The following is a 15,352-nucleotide window of genomic DNA, read 5'->3' as shown; positions in this document are numbered from 1 at the left end:
TACTTCATAACTTGATAATTATGTTTTTTTTTTGTTTTTTTTTTACACAAATGCATTGCTTCGCTTTATAAGGCCTTTATTAATCCCGGAGCCAAGTCAATTTACTGGTATTTCCTTATTTGCGCTGCTGGTAGATTGCGTTGGTCATTACTGAAAATGATCCGGCTGCTTCTTTATTCTTTAATTAGTGCGTCGTCAGTAGATCATGAGCAGGACTTTCCACTCCCACTGCGCTTTTTTGGAATTACACTCTCACACTAATTTGCCCTGTTTAGTAAAGCAGGCGCTTAATGTGATGAACTACACCTGTGGTTCCTCTGCTAGGACAACTGTTTGAAACTGAGGAGAACGGACTTCATTCATCCACTAAAAATCAACTCGAAACCGGTTGATTCAAAGTAATTGCAAAAATGGCTCAAAAACAAACTGTTAGTTGTGAGAAAAGCTCCGAGTGGGACGTAGACATATGGCGTCTGCCACCATATGTAATGTTGCATGTGTAGGTTTTGGTGAGTGTGCAAACCTTGCTAGGTTGCTTGGGTTTTGGTTTGACGCTAATGAACACATCAAGCTGTTCCATTAGGGAAGTAATGCACTGTGGTTCCACCTCAATATCCTCTTTGATATCGAACATCAGCACCAGTGGCAGGCAGCCCTGCGGAAAGCACAAGGAAAAAAAGCAAGAAAGAGAAATGAACAAAGTTTTTCTAAACTGTTGTAAATCATTCATTGAGTCGAACTTTAAGTGTTTCAAGGACTCAGTTGGCCTCAGTCCTAAAGCAGCAAAGCTACAGTTATTCAGGAGTGATCCATCACCTACTTCTCATGTTGAAAAGAAAAACAGCAGCAGGTACTCTAGGCGTAAGGCTTTCATTTACTGGTCCTTGACCTTCTTTTTCCTCTCCTGACACAGCTAACTCAGCAGGCAGTGAAGAAACTGCTACATATGCAGGAAAAGTTCTAGAGGCTAGATTGTGTGGTGGAAAGCCTTGCTATCACAGTCTTATTTGTGAATGCTAAAAATGTCCTTAATGGATCTAAATTGAGCCAAAAAGCATGAATAAATTATTCTTGAAAACTGTCTCTTCCCTCTGCCTCCAGCTGCGTGTTTAAATCTGGACTGGGCTGGCTTGCGGGGACAGACGGGGCGATATCTGTCTCCAGAGAGGACCGCAGAGTAGTGAAGGGCTAATTATTTTGCTTTCAGAGCGAGAGGAATGCTCTCCACTTGTGTGTTCCTTGAAAGGATTGTGTTTTTACGCTTCTTCTGGTGCCTCTGCCTTTGTCACTTTTATATTCTTCTGTGTTGGTTGGAGACCATTAATTTGAAAAAGACCACCACATAATGAGGCAAACCAGAGTCACTATTTCTCTGATGTAAATGAGAGAAAACATGCTCGCTTGTGCAAAATTTGGCTCAACAACATTCGCAAAAAGTGCTACAGTGTTTTGGGTTGTTGCTAGGGTGCTACTTGATGGTTGCCAGGTGGCCGTTTACCGGCCCAAGACATTTCCTAATATGTCTTGCAATTTTTCTTCTCAATTAAATATAGTATCTTTTAATGATATTTAGATATTTTTGTGTCAATGATAAAAATATATGTACAAGACAGAGAAAACAAATCTTTTACATTTAAAAAAAAAAATTTAACCATCAATTAAAAAGTAATAATATATTTTCGTATATCATAATATATCATATTTTTAAAGTAATATTTTTCAATGTAAAAAGTATATTAAAAGGTGCCCTAGAACCAGTTTTTACAAGATGTAATACAAGTCTAAGGTGTCCCCTGAATGTGTCTGTGAAGTTTCAGGCCAAAAAACACATCTAACAGTACATTAGCAACATGCTAACGAAACATTTAGAAAGACAATTCACAAATATCACTAAAAATATCATGTAATCATGGATCATGTCAGTTATTATCGCTCCATCTGCCATTTTTCGCTATTGTTCTTGCTTGCTTACCTAGTCTGATGATTCAGCTGTGCACAGATCCAGACGTTAATACTGGCTGCCCTTGTGTAATGCATTGAACATGAGCTGACATATGCAAATATTGGGGGCGTACATATTAATGATCCCGACTGTTGTGTAACAGTCGGTGTTATGTTGAGATTCGCCTGTTTTTCGGAGGTCTTTTAAACGAGATTTACATAAGGAGGAAGCAATGGAGTTCGAAACTCAGTGTATGTCTTTTCCGTGTACTGAACTCTTGTTATTCAACTATGCCGAGGTAAATTCAATTTTTGATTCTAGGGCACCTTTAATACATTTCTTCAAGTGACACACCAATTTTTTTTTTTTTTTACAGAAACCGAAATTTATAATCAACACTCAAATAAAAACAAAGTTGTATATAAATATTTAAATTGCACATAAGGCAGTTTTTCTATCAACTTTTAATCAAATTATTAATTTGTTGTTTAACTATAAAATATTTTAACAGTGCTTGTAAAAACTACTTGAAAGAAGACAACAGGTTAAGTAAAAATGTAAATGTAATGTTCATACATTGTTTACAAGCTGTTTTATTGACGTCTTTCCATGGTTGAACACTGACTGCGCAAATACATTTTGGAAAGTTGTACTGTATCTTTCAACATACCTTCTGATGTTCATTCATGTTTATTTGGTGCTAACTAGTATTAAAGAGGAAGATCGGTTCACGTGCCGCTTGAACTGAGGCGCTGCAGCAATCTGTCAAGCTACATTACAGACCGTCAAAACAATATTCATTGTATGAATTTCGTTATAAAAAATGACTGAAAGCTGAGACTTTGTTTCATATAAAAATGTACAAATCACAAAGACTATTGCTATTTATTGAATGGGAGGCATGCTACAAATAATGTTAAGTGAATTTATGTTCACGCATCAACTGAATTGGCCTGCAGCACAGCCTAAAAGATTGACTGGAAGATTGTTTAAAAATGACAATATTGTCAACATAAAACAGACACTGACACAGTCAAAATGCGCCATTGGAGAAGCCCTTATTAATCAATGTTTCATTCAATGATTTCAGCCACTTCAGTTTTGGACGCTGAAATTTTGCTGTCATAAAAAGGTCAAATAATCTGATATTTTAAGAGATTTATTGAACTTGACACAAAGACATGAGGGTCTGCAGGGGGTATAATTTCCTGTTTTCATGTTTTTAAAAAAAAAAAAAAAATTGATAGGGACAAACAAAATGAGTTACATGTCATTGTCTCTTTCACCGAAAAAGATTCACTGCACTCAAGTGTAGAATTTATTGCCAGACAGGTCTGATTGCTTAGAGAAAATAGCACACTTTTCCTCAACAAGCTGCACAATTTGAGGTTTCAATCAAGTCGGTAACACAAACACTGTGGAACAAGAAAGACAGAAACACTGAAATAAAGAACAAAACAATCTCTCACCATCAGGTACTGACGGGCCAGACACACCGAGTCAATGGTTCCCTGCACGTAGACGGTGGATTTCTTCTGCGGGCAGTTGGGGTCTGGGAAGTGGACCTGGGCTCCTGTGCGCTGCATGATGTGCTTGATGTTGCTGCCGTTGCGGCCCATCATGAAGAGGTGGTGCTGGGGTGCGATGTCAAGCTGCGTGCTGACCGTGATGGCGCTGGCCAGGTTGCCTGCAAGGTGCTCTAGTAACACCGCTGTGCCCCTCTGCAACAAGACCAGTTGTGGAAATTAATGGGGAGTTGGGGCAAACATGCCACCAAAACAAATAAAAATGTTCCCAAATTCAAGAGAAGAGGACAAAAATTCTCTGCACAAATAACTAAATTTTTACAACTGTCGATTAAAGCAATTTAATCAACAGTTTAATTGATTAAAGTGAAACAGGGTTACATGTGCTCACACTGAATCAATGATTTCTTTTACGCAATTTTTTTTTTTACAGCATTGAGAATTATAACCAATCACGTACGTTTCTGTTGAATGTATGAATGCAATGGCCAATTAGAGGCATTTACATTAGACAACAGTGAAAAAAGTTCTGTGCTCTCACGAATTCTCTCATCATAAAGATGTGATGTAAGTAAGAGATTCATTGTGCAGTGTAGACAGTTTCATTAATTATAACAGGAGTTTTTTCAAAAGCGCAAGCTGAAAAAACTGACCACTTCAGTGTTGGGGAACGTTCTTTGCTGATTTTCTGTACATAATTTACTAAGATAACCAATATTAAAGGGTTAGTTCACCCAAAAATTCTGTCATTAATTACTCACCCTCATGTCGTTCCAAACCCATAAGACCTTCGTTCATCTTTGGAACACAAATTAAGATATTTTTAATGGAGTCCATTTTTTTTATCTCCAATAGAAGGAGGGACAGAATTTTCCTTTTTTTGGGTGAACTAACCCTTTAAGTTATGATTTTCTAATGCATAATGCCATGCCAGATGCAGCTTCTGTGCCACCTTTGCAGTGTAAAGGTGGCTTGTATTGATGTTGATCAGATTTTATTGGTAACAGTCTGTTATATTCTGACTGATTGAAGTAACTGGTTAAATTTAAGTATGACATAGAAGCCAGTAAAGATTCATTTAATAAGGTAATATTAAAAATTGTACTTCCAAAGGTCAAAAATGCCCCATTAAATCATTTCTGAGGAAAATACTGCCATTTAATTTAAAAGTTGATTTCTGACCCTGAACAAAACTGCAAATACCTCACTGACCACTTTTTCGTGTCAAATTTAACCACCCTGGTTATGAACCGCTAACACGAATGGTACTTTTTGACACTAATGGAGCATGTTTTAGTAAACAAGAACCTCTTTATGTTCTTGCTTTTCCATCTGGCATATACGACCCTGAGAATGGCCTAGACTGGGGAGTTTCTTTCAGCGCGACATAAAACTAGGGGAAGAGAGGAAAGGCAAAGGGGCTCTTTTGGGGTTCCTTTTTGGCTGTGTTCGTAGGCGGTTTTGGCACGGCCTCCTCACCCCAGTTCTAAACACATACCAGGCATAGCCAATAGCCCACAGGACAACTCAAGCCCCAGACCCTTCCTAAAGACCAGAGATGGAAGAAGATTCTCTTTGGGAAGAATAACAGGCTCTACCAACACTAGACCCTTGGTCTAAAGCAATGCCAGCAGCCATTCGCACAAAATGAAGAGCTCATCGACACCAGAAAACACCACAGACACAGAGAGGTTGTGTAGGTACTGTGTAGGTATTTACTGCGATCCAGTGTGGAGCTAATGTGGATGCTTCTTTTTAAGAGATAAAAATGCTTTGCGACCATTTTACTCAATAGGAAATGAAAATCACAGAAGGGATATCGAATATCTCAAGTTTTCAATCTGTTTCTTCAATTTTTCTCCTGTGAAAAAAGTAGTAATCCCACATGTATCCCATTTAAGAGATCTCAACAATGTCACACTGTGCTCAGTACTCTTACTCTATAGCAGTCTTGTTTGTTTCAAGTTTCAGTCATTTTTGTAGAACCATCTGAGACAAAGGTATGTATTCATTTTAAATGTATTAATTATAAACATTATGTTATTTTTGTGATTAACTTCTAATAAACTAATAAACAAACAGCACTTTAATATATTTCAGATGTCACAGCACACTATCCTGACTTAAAAGCGCAATATAACATATTGACATATTGAATAAATGATAAAAAAAAACAAAATGACTGAACTAACCCATTAAGTACTTCATTTGTAAATACAAAAACGAAATTACATTACAAATTACATTTAAGAGTTTAAATGAAAATTCATATTTAAATGACTTAATACTATGAAAACCTAAATGAAAAAACAAAAAACTCCCCAAAAGATTAAACAACTGCAAATGCACATTCACACCAAGAACAATAACTATAAAGATAACTATATCTATAATAAAACTATAACTATAATAATAATAATAATAATAATAATACAAAAAAAAAATAGCATCCGCACCAGCATACGATATCATTCCGTTTATTCTAAGAGAGTGAGCGTGCATTGCAGTTATGTAGTCTGCCACTTTAAATGCTCAAGCACTTTAAAGCAGGATGGATTTTAACTGGCTGTCAAAAATCATTTTGATTTTGAAAATCATTCATCAGCTTAAAAAAATCATTCTGAAAGTGATTACAACGATATAGTTACATGAACTAACAATGAGGAATACATTTGTTACAGTGTTTATTAATCTTTGTTAATGTCAGTAAATAAAAATCCAGCTGTTCATTGTTTGTTCATGTTAGTTCATAGTGCATTAACTAATGTTATAAAACGGTTAGTTCCTGTCCTTCTGATTGGTCAATAGCTGTGTTTTATCAAAGTCCCTTTCACTCGGCGGCCATCTTTGAAACGCCTCTCGGGCATCCTGGGCATCATGCAATTTCATTGAATGGGGAAACATCAAATTCTCTAAAACTGTTCGCCAACCATATTTGAAATCACCAATGAAATCTAACAACAACCGGCTCATAAATTTTGTTTCTAAATGCTCGAATCATGACAAAAAAAAACTATTTTTCAGGCTGGATCAAGCTAATGCGCATGCGCAGACCTAAATGCGCGTGTCGCGCGTCTGACTGTTTCTATAGAAACCAGTGATTCTAACGGCCGCTGAAGTGACGTGATGACTTTACCAGTCGGCGATTGGCTCTTATTTAGAAGGCGGGACTTATTCCGCCATATTGCGCATTACACTTTCTCCCATTCAAAACAATACGAGTGACACGTCTTGTGTTATTCTATAGTCTTTGGTTTTATTCACGATACAACACGACTATGACCACTTCACCCAACGGTTCTGTGTATCAAAACACCCTTAGCAACCACTCCTAGCAACGCAAACTGTTTGTTCTCAGTTGATATTGTTCATTGAAGTTTACTGTATTATGTAGAATAGTATTGTGAGAAAGAGATCAAGTGAGCAAGTTTATTAACTGCATTCAGATTTAGCATTTTCCTTCAGGTCAGTCCTATCTTCATAATTAAAAATGTCCACTGTATCTTGTCCTTTTAACAGCTAAGGTGTTTTACCGTGACTTACAGCGCTAGTCAAAGCATTTGTCAGTTGCGCCTTGGTCCGTGTTCACAACAATTCAGTCTTTTCAATGTAAAAGTCTTCGCTACTGACTGACGCACTCATAAAGACAGTCTTTGCCGCCATCTAATGGCATAGTAATGTAACTTATGTTGCTATTCACGGTCAGGGACTATTTTTTCTGGTGGATGGAAGGCTTTTAGTGAAAGTTTAATTAATGACAGTTGCATTGATACATATTTTTGGATTTAATATTTGTATTGTGTGGTAACAGTTTTACAAAATCAGTAAGGTACTGGAGGCTAGAGCTGTATCGTGAATAAGTCACGGCTGAAGGGGTTGCAGGCTCCCTTCAGCCGTGAGTTATTCATAATACTGCACAGCCTCTCGTACCTTATTGTTTACTTAACAAATACAACATTTGATTTTAATAATGTATTAGTTAATGCTGAAATTAACATTAATTAAGATTAATAAATGCTGTAGAAGTATTGTTAATTCTTAGTTTGTGTTAACTAAAGTAGTTAACTTATGAAAAATGTCACCACTTTATCTTCAGTTATCATCCTTGGTATGAATGGGCTTTACTGTAAGTCATAAAAATATTCACCTGGGACATTTAGAAAGTGATGCATTTTTATGAAAATAAATAAAAAAAACAAAACAAAAAACATGCAAATGGAAATGTCGTCCCCAAGTACGGTACACGTCAGTGTATGAGCACCTTACCTTCACGGCTGCAGCATTATTCTGTGAGCCCCGCACTACTCCTGTTGCTCCATAGAGTCTGGACCTCTGTTTGAAAGCCACAGAGATGTTGTATGTCTGGGAGATGTGCTGGATGGCAGGAGAGCTGGGGTCAGGGTTCAGCTGTACTATGACTGGCAGCTCGAACATCAACACCAGCGGGAGTAACTCCTGAAGGAATACGAATAAAACCATCAGTTAATGTTATATATTGAATTATCAATACTGAATTACAGTCAGTAGACTGAAATCCATTTTGTGATTTCAGCTGGAGACAGGTAAGAATTATGGGTTATTAATCAGCAGACCTACACTGGTTCAAAAGGCCATTTCTTTTTTGGGGGAACATTTGAAATATTTTAATACACAGAGATAAAATTATCTGTAAAGAACAGATTCAAACCCATGCATGTGATCAAGAGCTCAAGATATCCCTTGTGAAATATATATTTTAGTGCAGTCCAAAAGTTTGGAACCACTAAGACTTTTAATGTTTTTAAAAGACGTTTCGTCTGCTCACCAAGGCTACATTTATTTAATTAAAAATACAGTAAAAACAGTAATATTATGAAATATTATTACAATTTAAAATAACGGTTTTCTATTTGAATATATTTCACAAAGTAATTTATTCCTGTGATGCAAAGCTGAATTTTCAGCATCATTACTCCAGTCTTCAGTGTCACATGATCCTTCAGAAATCATTCTAATATGCTGATCTGCTGCTCAAGAAACATTTAATGTGTACAATTGTACAAAATATTTGTGTACAATATTTTTTTTCAGGATTATTTGGTGAATAGAAAGTTAAAAAAAAACAGTGTTTATTTGAAATCTAATCTTTTGTAACATTATAAATGTCTTTACTGCCACTTTTGAATGATTTAATGCATCCTTGCTGAATAAAGGTATTAATTTCTTTAATTTCTTTTCAAAAAAATAAAATTAAAAATTCTTACTGACCCCAAACTTTTGAATGGTAGTGTATAATGCTACAGAAGCTTTGTATTTCAGATAAATGCTGTTCTTTTGAACTTTCTATTCATCAAGGAATCCTGAAAAAAAAAAGTACACAACTGTTTTCAACATTGAAAATAATCATAAATGTTTATTGAGCAGCAAATCAGCATATTAGAATGATTTCTGAAGGATCATGTGACACTGAAGACTGGAGTAACGATGCTGAAAATTCAGCTTTGCATCACAGGAATAAATTACTTTGTCAAATATATTTAAATAGTACACAGTTATTTTAAATTGTAATAATATTTCACAATATTACTGTTTTTTAATGTATTTTTAATTAAATAAATGTAGCCTTGGTGAGCAGACAAAACTTCTTTTAAAAACATTAAAAATCTTAGTGGTTCCAAACTTTTGGACTGTACTGTATATATAGTGTATATATACTATACAGTAACACTTTTCGCATAATTATGCTTAATTCCAAACAAATAAACCCAAAAAACCCTAATCCAAACCCTATAGTAAGTACATGTTGTTAATTAATATTACTCATTACTTAACTGTATAATTACACCTTAAATGAATTTTAACTAACTGTACTTGCAGATAATATAACATTAATTAAATAAAAGGCCACTTAAGTGTATTTGAAGAGATGTTTCTACTTTTAACACTTTTAAAAAGTGCACTTTGTAATATGCCAAATTATTACATTAAAGTTTTATTTTAAAGTTTTAAATTTTAAATCACTGTTTTAATAATCTGTTGATTATTATTGATTTGAAGAAGTACAATTTAATTGTAAATAACATGCAACAAAGTGTCCGAAAACATTATTTTCAGTTTATACTTAAGTAAATTCTTTTAAAGTATATTATTTCCATAATAAGTAGAAGTATGATACTTCTTTTTCAGAAAGAATAGCTAATCATTCTGCTATGACTGAAACAGGCCATTTCTACAGTTAAAACTCACACTTTTTAAGTGTCATGTTAGTGTGCAACACTTGCAAGACATGCCACAACATGCAGATGCTGCCAGAAATTTCAAACTGGTTGAAATCTGCTGACCAGTCTTCAGGTTTCCACACTGCCCATATAGCATGAGAGCTGCACTGAACAACGGTCAATGAAATTGTGAGATGAGAGAGCAAAAAAGCTGTAGGAAGTGGGATCTAGGAAGTGCTTAAAAAGTCAAAGGCTTCAAGAAGGCCTCTTCTATTTTTTAGAGTTTGTGTGAGAACACAATTTTGGGACTGTAGTTAAGCTCAGGAAGAGAGCGACTGTAACTGATGCACATAGTCTGCAATTAGTTGTGCACATAACGATTTCAACAATAATAAATAAGAAATTTGGGGTGATAGGATAGTGTGTGCTTGGCCTTTGAAGCAAACAACATGGTTTGCTCTAAATTAATGCTGGTCAGAATTTCAGTAACTACTACTAGGGCATTTGGCTGACATTCAAGCTATGAAGACTTCCAGAATACAAGGGCATAAGCAAAAATTTCCCATCATTCCACTATGATTTAAGGTCATCAAGGGCCCAGCAAAAAAGTGCCTCACCAAACTGAATTGGTAAACAGAACGAATGGCCAAGCCGTAAAAATGCGGCTCTGATCAGTCCCATATGTTGTGGGGGCTTCACTCACCCTCATGTTCTGTACCGGGGGCCAAAAAGAAAGACATTCTCTGGACATTCTCTTTAGATGTGGTCAGGACAGTCACTCTCCCTTTAGACAAGGAGATGTTTATTGGGTTCAGCTTTTGCTGGGAGCAGGGAATCCGTCATGGAGCGAGCTCTGGAATTCCAATCATTCATCTTTGTTAATGGTTCTCCTCATTCTTGAGCTATTAAAACCATAACCATGGTTATTTTTAACCAAAGGCTTATGCATCAGCTATGAGCAGATTTTTTCAAACAAAATCCTCCTGTGCTTTTGTTTTGATTATTGTTAATAAAGAATTTGGCGAGGAGTGTTGTTTTCTGATCTTTTACAAACAAGTGGTCTGAGCTTTCCTTTGACCTTCTGTAGAATCAGTAACTTCTGTATTTGCTTTCCCAGTGTTTTCACAGACAACACACATCCAAAGAGCCAGGAAGATGCTCCATGGATCATTCCACTGGAATGAACTTGGCTCCTCTGAGAAAGCAGGGCTAATGTTTAAACTGTTTAATCTCTCAAGCATCAAGAGTTGGGACATGGTCAACACGCAGGGTCTCGCACACAAATATGCAATACCAAACATTTTGCATGATGTTATTTTTTTTTTGAATGCAACTCTTCTATGATGAACATGTTTTTAATTTCTAAATTAAAATTCATTTTGATATTTATTGGAGGCCATAAAGTAAAATGTCAGGGTGATACAAATTTCTTGATATCATAATGAAGAAAACATCTCCTTAAAACATTGAAATTCTTAAAGGTTTAGTTCACCCAAAAATGAAAATCCTGTCATTAATTACTCACCCTCATGTTGTTCCACACCTGTAAGACCTTCCTTCTTCTTCGGAACACAAATTAAGATATTTTTGATAAAATCCGATGGCTCAGAGAGGCCTCCATTGCCAGCAAGATAATTAACACTCTCAAATGCCCAGAAAGCTACATATTTAAAACAGTTCATGTGACTACAGTGGTTCAACTTTAATATTACAAAGCGACGAGAATACTTTTGCGCGCCAAAAAAACTAAATTACGACTTTATTCAACAATATCTAGGGATGAGTGATTTCAAAACACTGCTTCATGAAGCTTCGAAGACGTGAACCATTGAAATTTCGAAACGTTTCGAAACACTTATGGCGTAACGAAGCCTCGTTTACTGAAATCAGGTGACTTTGGCAGTTTGATAAACCCTCTGGAATAATAGTAGTTTGGAATAATATTTTGTTATTTTTTGTAGAAAACAAAAAAATTTAAACTCCTTCACTGCTTATTAATATTTGACAACTTTGGTCCACCAATGTGCAGAAGGTTATTTTGGGTTGTAAAATGTCATGTGGTACAACTCTCCAAAAGTATAAGCATTTTATGAATAAAAAAGTATGACATTTGTTTTAAAAACAAACAAACAAAACGTCTTCACTTGAAAAAGAAATTAAATATAATATCATTTATTACTTTAAAAAATGATGGTTGCACCTCATGATATTTTTGAGACATTTTCATTTAAACTTTTCTTGAAAATGGTACAAAACCTACAAAACCAGACAGGGCTGAGATTAAACCACGAGTAGGCGTTAGTTAAATTAGGTAATTTAAGTAGCTTTTATAAATGTGCCTTAAAAATATTACTGATGATTATCTTGAGACAAAACAATAGCACTGACGTGTTAAGATATGTCACTGCAAGTTGCTTTCAGTTAAGACAAACACAAGACAAGCAAAAACATCCATTTTTGTTTGGGACTAGGCTTAAGCCTTTTCTGTGAAACTGGGCACGAATGTTTTAAAATATTTTTACAAGAGTTTTCAGTGGATGACACTGTTATTTGTCATTGACCTTTATAAAACTTTAAGATTTTGTAAAGAAGTGGAACGATCTAATTCTGAAAATTGGACAAAATTCTGCAAAAACTGCCACAGTAATCTCAGTTAACCTCAAAATTGAGGTTAAGTGTGAGAATTATGCTCGCCCTATACCATTCACATGGGCGTAACGGCACAGCAAAGCACAAAAACGACTGTGGGTGAAGATCTTTGAAAGACAAAGAGGAAAAACGGAGACGATTAGGTGGTCAAGAGAAGAATTCCCAGCAGTTCTGGTCACGCGAACGAGGAAGGGAAAAGTGAGGCTGCCCCACTATCATCCTTCCCTCAAATGTACATTTTACCCACAGAACTTTATGTTTGGACAAAAAATTGAGCGGCTTGGGTTTTTTAAAGGTGCTTATTTCATACAAATTGCTTTTTGAAACAATAGTGAAGGCTTATGATAGATTCTGGTGTAGAACGTCCTCGAGTTAATTGGGGCTTGGGCTTTGTGCAAATACTAAGGAAGCCTGGTGTGCCCGAATGCTTTGGTTTGTTTTTCTTGGTTCTCTCTGAGGAGGAAGCACGTGTGCGCTGGTGAAATCCGAGGAGAGAGTCTGGACAGAGAAGGAGCGCACAGGCGACACCCGGCCAAACAGTCAAGATATCACTAAAACTGCAGTTTCAAGCCAACTTCAATTGGCACCATGTGTTTCGCATCAAGACGTTATTAATGCTGGTCTTATACGTAAATCACAATTCCAGGTCAAGACCTTGAGTGTCAAAAGCTTCAATTTGAAATGACAACTTTCTTATTTCTTATGTTTTATCCCACTAAAAGGCTTGTGTCTGTACAGCTGGGTGAAAAGAAGGTGTCCATGGCTGTAATGATTATAAAACACCAACAGAGGGTAGCAGTTCTGATTCAAACACCAGATTCTCACCTAAAAACATACATTCCTGAAAAAAGATGAATTCTGCTTGTTGTGTTGCTGGGATTACCGTTGGGATGCTGAGGAATGTGTTTATCTCATCCAAAAAAATAATTTATGTTAACACCCCCCATACCTGTCAACTTCCTCAAGATAAATAACAGCCTCCCACCTCTACTTCCTGCTTATCTTAGAAAAACACAGACGTTTGTAATCGTATTATGAAAGTTTATTTACCCGAATTCGGGCTCTGGCGGCCTCCACTCCTCCTGGCTGGCCGGCTATGGACACCTGCAGAAAAGAAACGTGAAAGTCACAAGTATGTTCATGGAGTACAAGGAACTGGATTCAAGTACATCATGCATCTGGTATGGATTAAAAATAAATAAAAATACATTTATACGTGCACAGCATAAATGAGTACATCTCCTCTGAACAAATACGAAAGATGTATTTTCTTAATAATCTCTAATACAATTCATGGAAAGATGGCGAAATTGAAATGTATTAAACATACACTTAATAAAAAACAAGAATACATGTCATTAATATCTGTAAAATAAGTAAATGGGCCAATTTTGTTTAAATGAAGGATTGCAGAAATTAGTACATCCCAGATTTTATTTAACAAATGTATAATGTTCTAGCACTTAGTATGTCATCCTTAATTTTAAGTATACTGCTCTGACCCTTCTTAGCACAGAGTGTACAAGTTCATGACAAACTGTCACATCTGTCCTGTTTAACTCCTGGATGATGAGCTCCTAAATCCACCATAGGCATTTAAGAGTGTTAAGATTGGGTGAAATTCATATCCACAGAAGATTTTTCACCTTAAGAGAATGTATATAGTCATTGTCACGTTGAAAAAATACTCAACAATGCAGGGAATGAGGACATATTCTGTAGTGTGTGAATTCACGACAGCACTGATAAAGCACAACTCCCTCACATCTTCAGCACTCATACATCCCTACATAAGAGCTTTATAGCAGCAAAACCATCACATTTTGGATGCTGTTAGATCCAAAATGATTGACTTGGTCTCATGAGGCCAGAGTACGGATTCCCAGAAGTCTATATTTTGTAAATATGGGCCCTGAAAAAGGCTAATTGACTTTATTGTGCTTTGGCTACAGTAAGCAGTTCCAGTGAGGACAACGACCATGCATGTCATTTCTTACTCTGTGAGATAAACAGTCACTCTTTTCATAGCTTTCATAGCTTTTGTTGGCTCAGACACTCGCTTGGTATTTCTCCTGCTCTGAAAGCTTAAAGGGTTAGTTCACCCAAAAATGAAAATAATGTCATTAATTACTCACTGTCATGTCGTTCTACACCCGTAAGACATTCGTTCATCTTTGGAACACAAATTAACATATTTTGATGAAATCCGATGGCTCAGTGAGGCCTGCATTCACAGCAATGACATTTCCTCTCTCAAGATTCATAAAAGGTACTAAAAACATATTTAAAACAGTTCATGTGAGTTCAGTGGTTCTACTTTAATATTATAAAGCGACAAGAATACTTTTAGAGGATTTCAGGAGGGTGTACTCTTCACAACACATTTTATCACTTTGATGAGAAAATCATCAATCATAAAATTTTCCTAAATAATTTTGACATTCTTCTTTAGTAAATGGTAATCAAACACACTTGCTGGAACATTATATCTCTAAAGAACCCAAACATGTCTTCTAAGTAAAGAATATTTACTGAATCTGTTAAGTTTCAGAGGGGGTGTACTCATTTATGCTGTGCACTGTATATATATATATATATATATATATATATATATATATATATATATATATATATATATATATATATATATATATATATATATATATATATATATATATATATATATATATATATAAAGCCTGTATAAGATTTAAGCAATAAATGTTTTCACTAAATATTTTGCTTAAAATTAAAGGGTTAGTTCACCCAAAAATGAAAATTCTGTCATTTATTACTCACCCTCATGTCGTTCCACACCCATAAGACCTTTGTTCGGAACACAAATTAAGATATTTTAGTTGAAATCCAATGGCTCCGTGAGGCCTTAATAGGGAGCAATGACACTTCCTCTCTTAAGATCCATAAAGGTGCTAAAAACATATTTTAATCAGTTCATGTGAGTACAGTAGTTCAATGTTAATATTATAAAGCGACAAGAATATTTTTGGAGCGCCAAAAAAAAAACAAAATAATGACTT

At 35.6% G+C, this 15,352-nt stretch overlaps 1 protein-coding gene across 3 annotated transcripts in view; it reads right to left on the bottom strand.

Annotated features, from left to right (window-relative positions):
* bicc1b (BicC family RNA binding protein 1b) overlaps positions 1-15,352 on the bottom strand; it is a 121,354-nt gene that overhangs the window by 24,854 nt on the left and 81,148 nt on the right. For all 3 annotated transcript variants that reach the window (XM_067370221.1, XM_067370222.1, XM_067370223.1), the window contains exons 6-9: positions 13,365-13,418; positions 7,735-7,923; positions 3,412-3,663; positions 524-655 (exon numbers count right to left, since the gene is read on the bottom strand). In XM_067370221.1, the coding sequence (XP_067226322.1) occupies positions 524-655; positions 3,412-3,663; positions 7,735-7,923; positions 13,365-13,418 (627 nt within the window). The remainder of the gene's footprint in view (positions 1-523; positions 656-3,411; positions 3,664-7,734; positions 7,924-13,364; positions 13,419-15,352) is intronic.

This window comes from Chanodichthys erythropterus, chromosome 19, assembly GCF_024489055.1.
Source record: "Chanodichthys erythropterus isolate Z2021 chromosome 19, ASM2448905v1, whole genome shotgun sequence".
Lineage (NCBI taxonomy): Eukaryota > Metazoa > Chordata > Actinopteri > Cypriniformes > Xenocyprididae > Chanodichthys > Chanodichthys erythropterus.
Note: the sequence above shows the minus strand (reverse complement) of the source record. Positions and strands in the feature narration are given on the sequence as shown.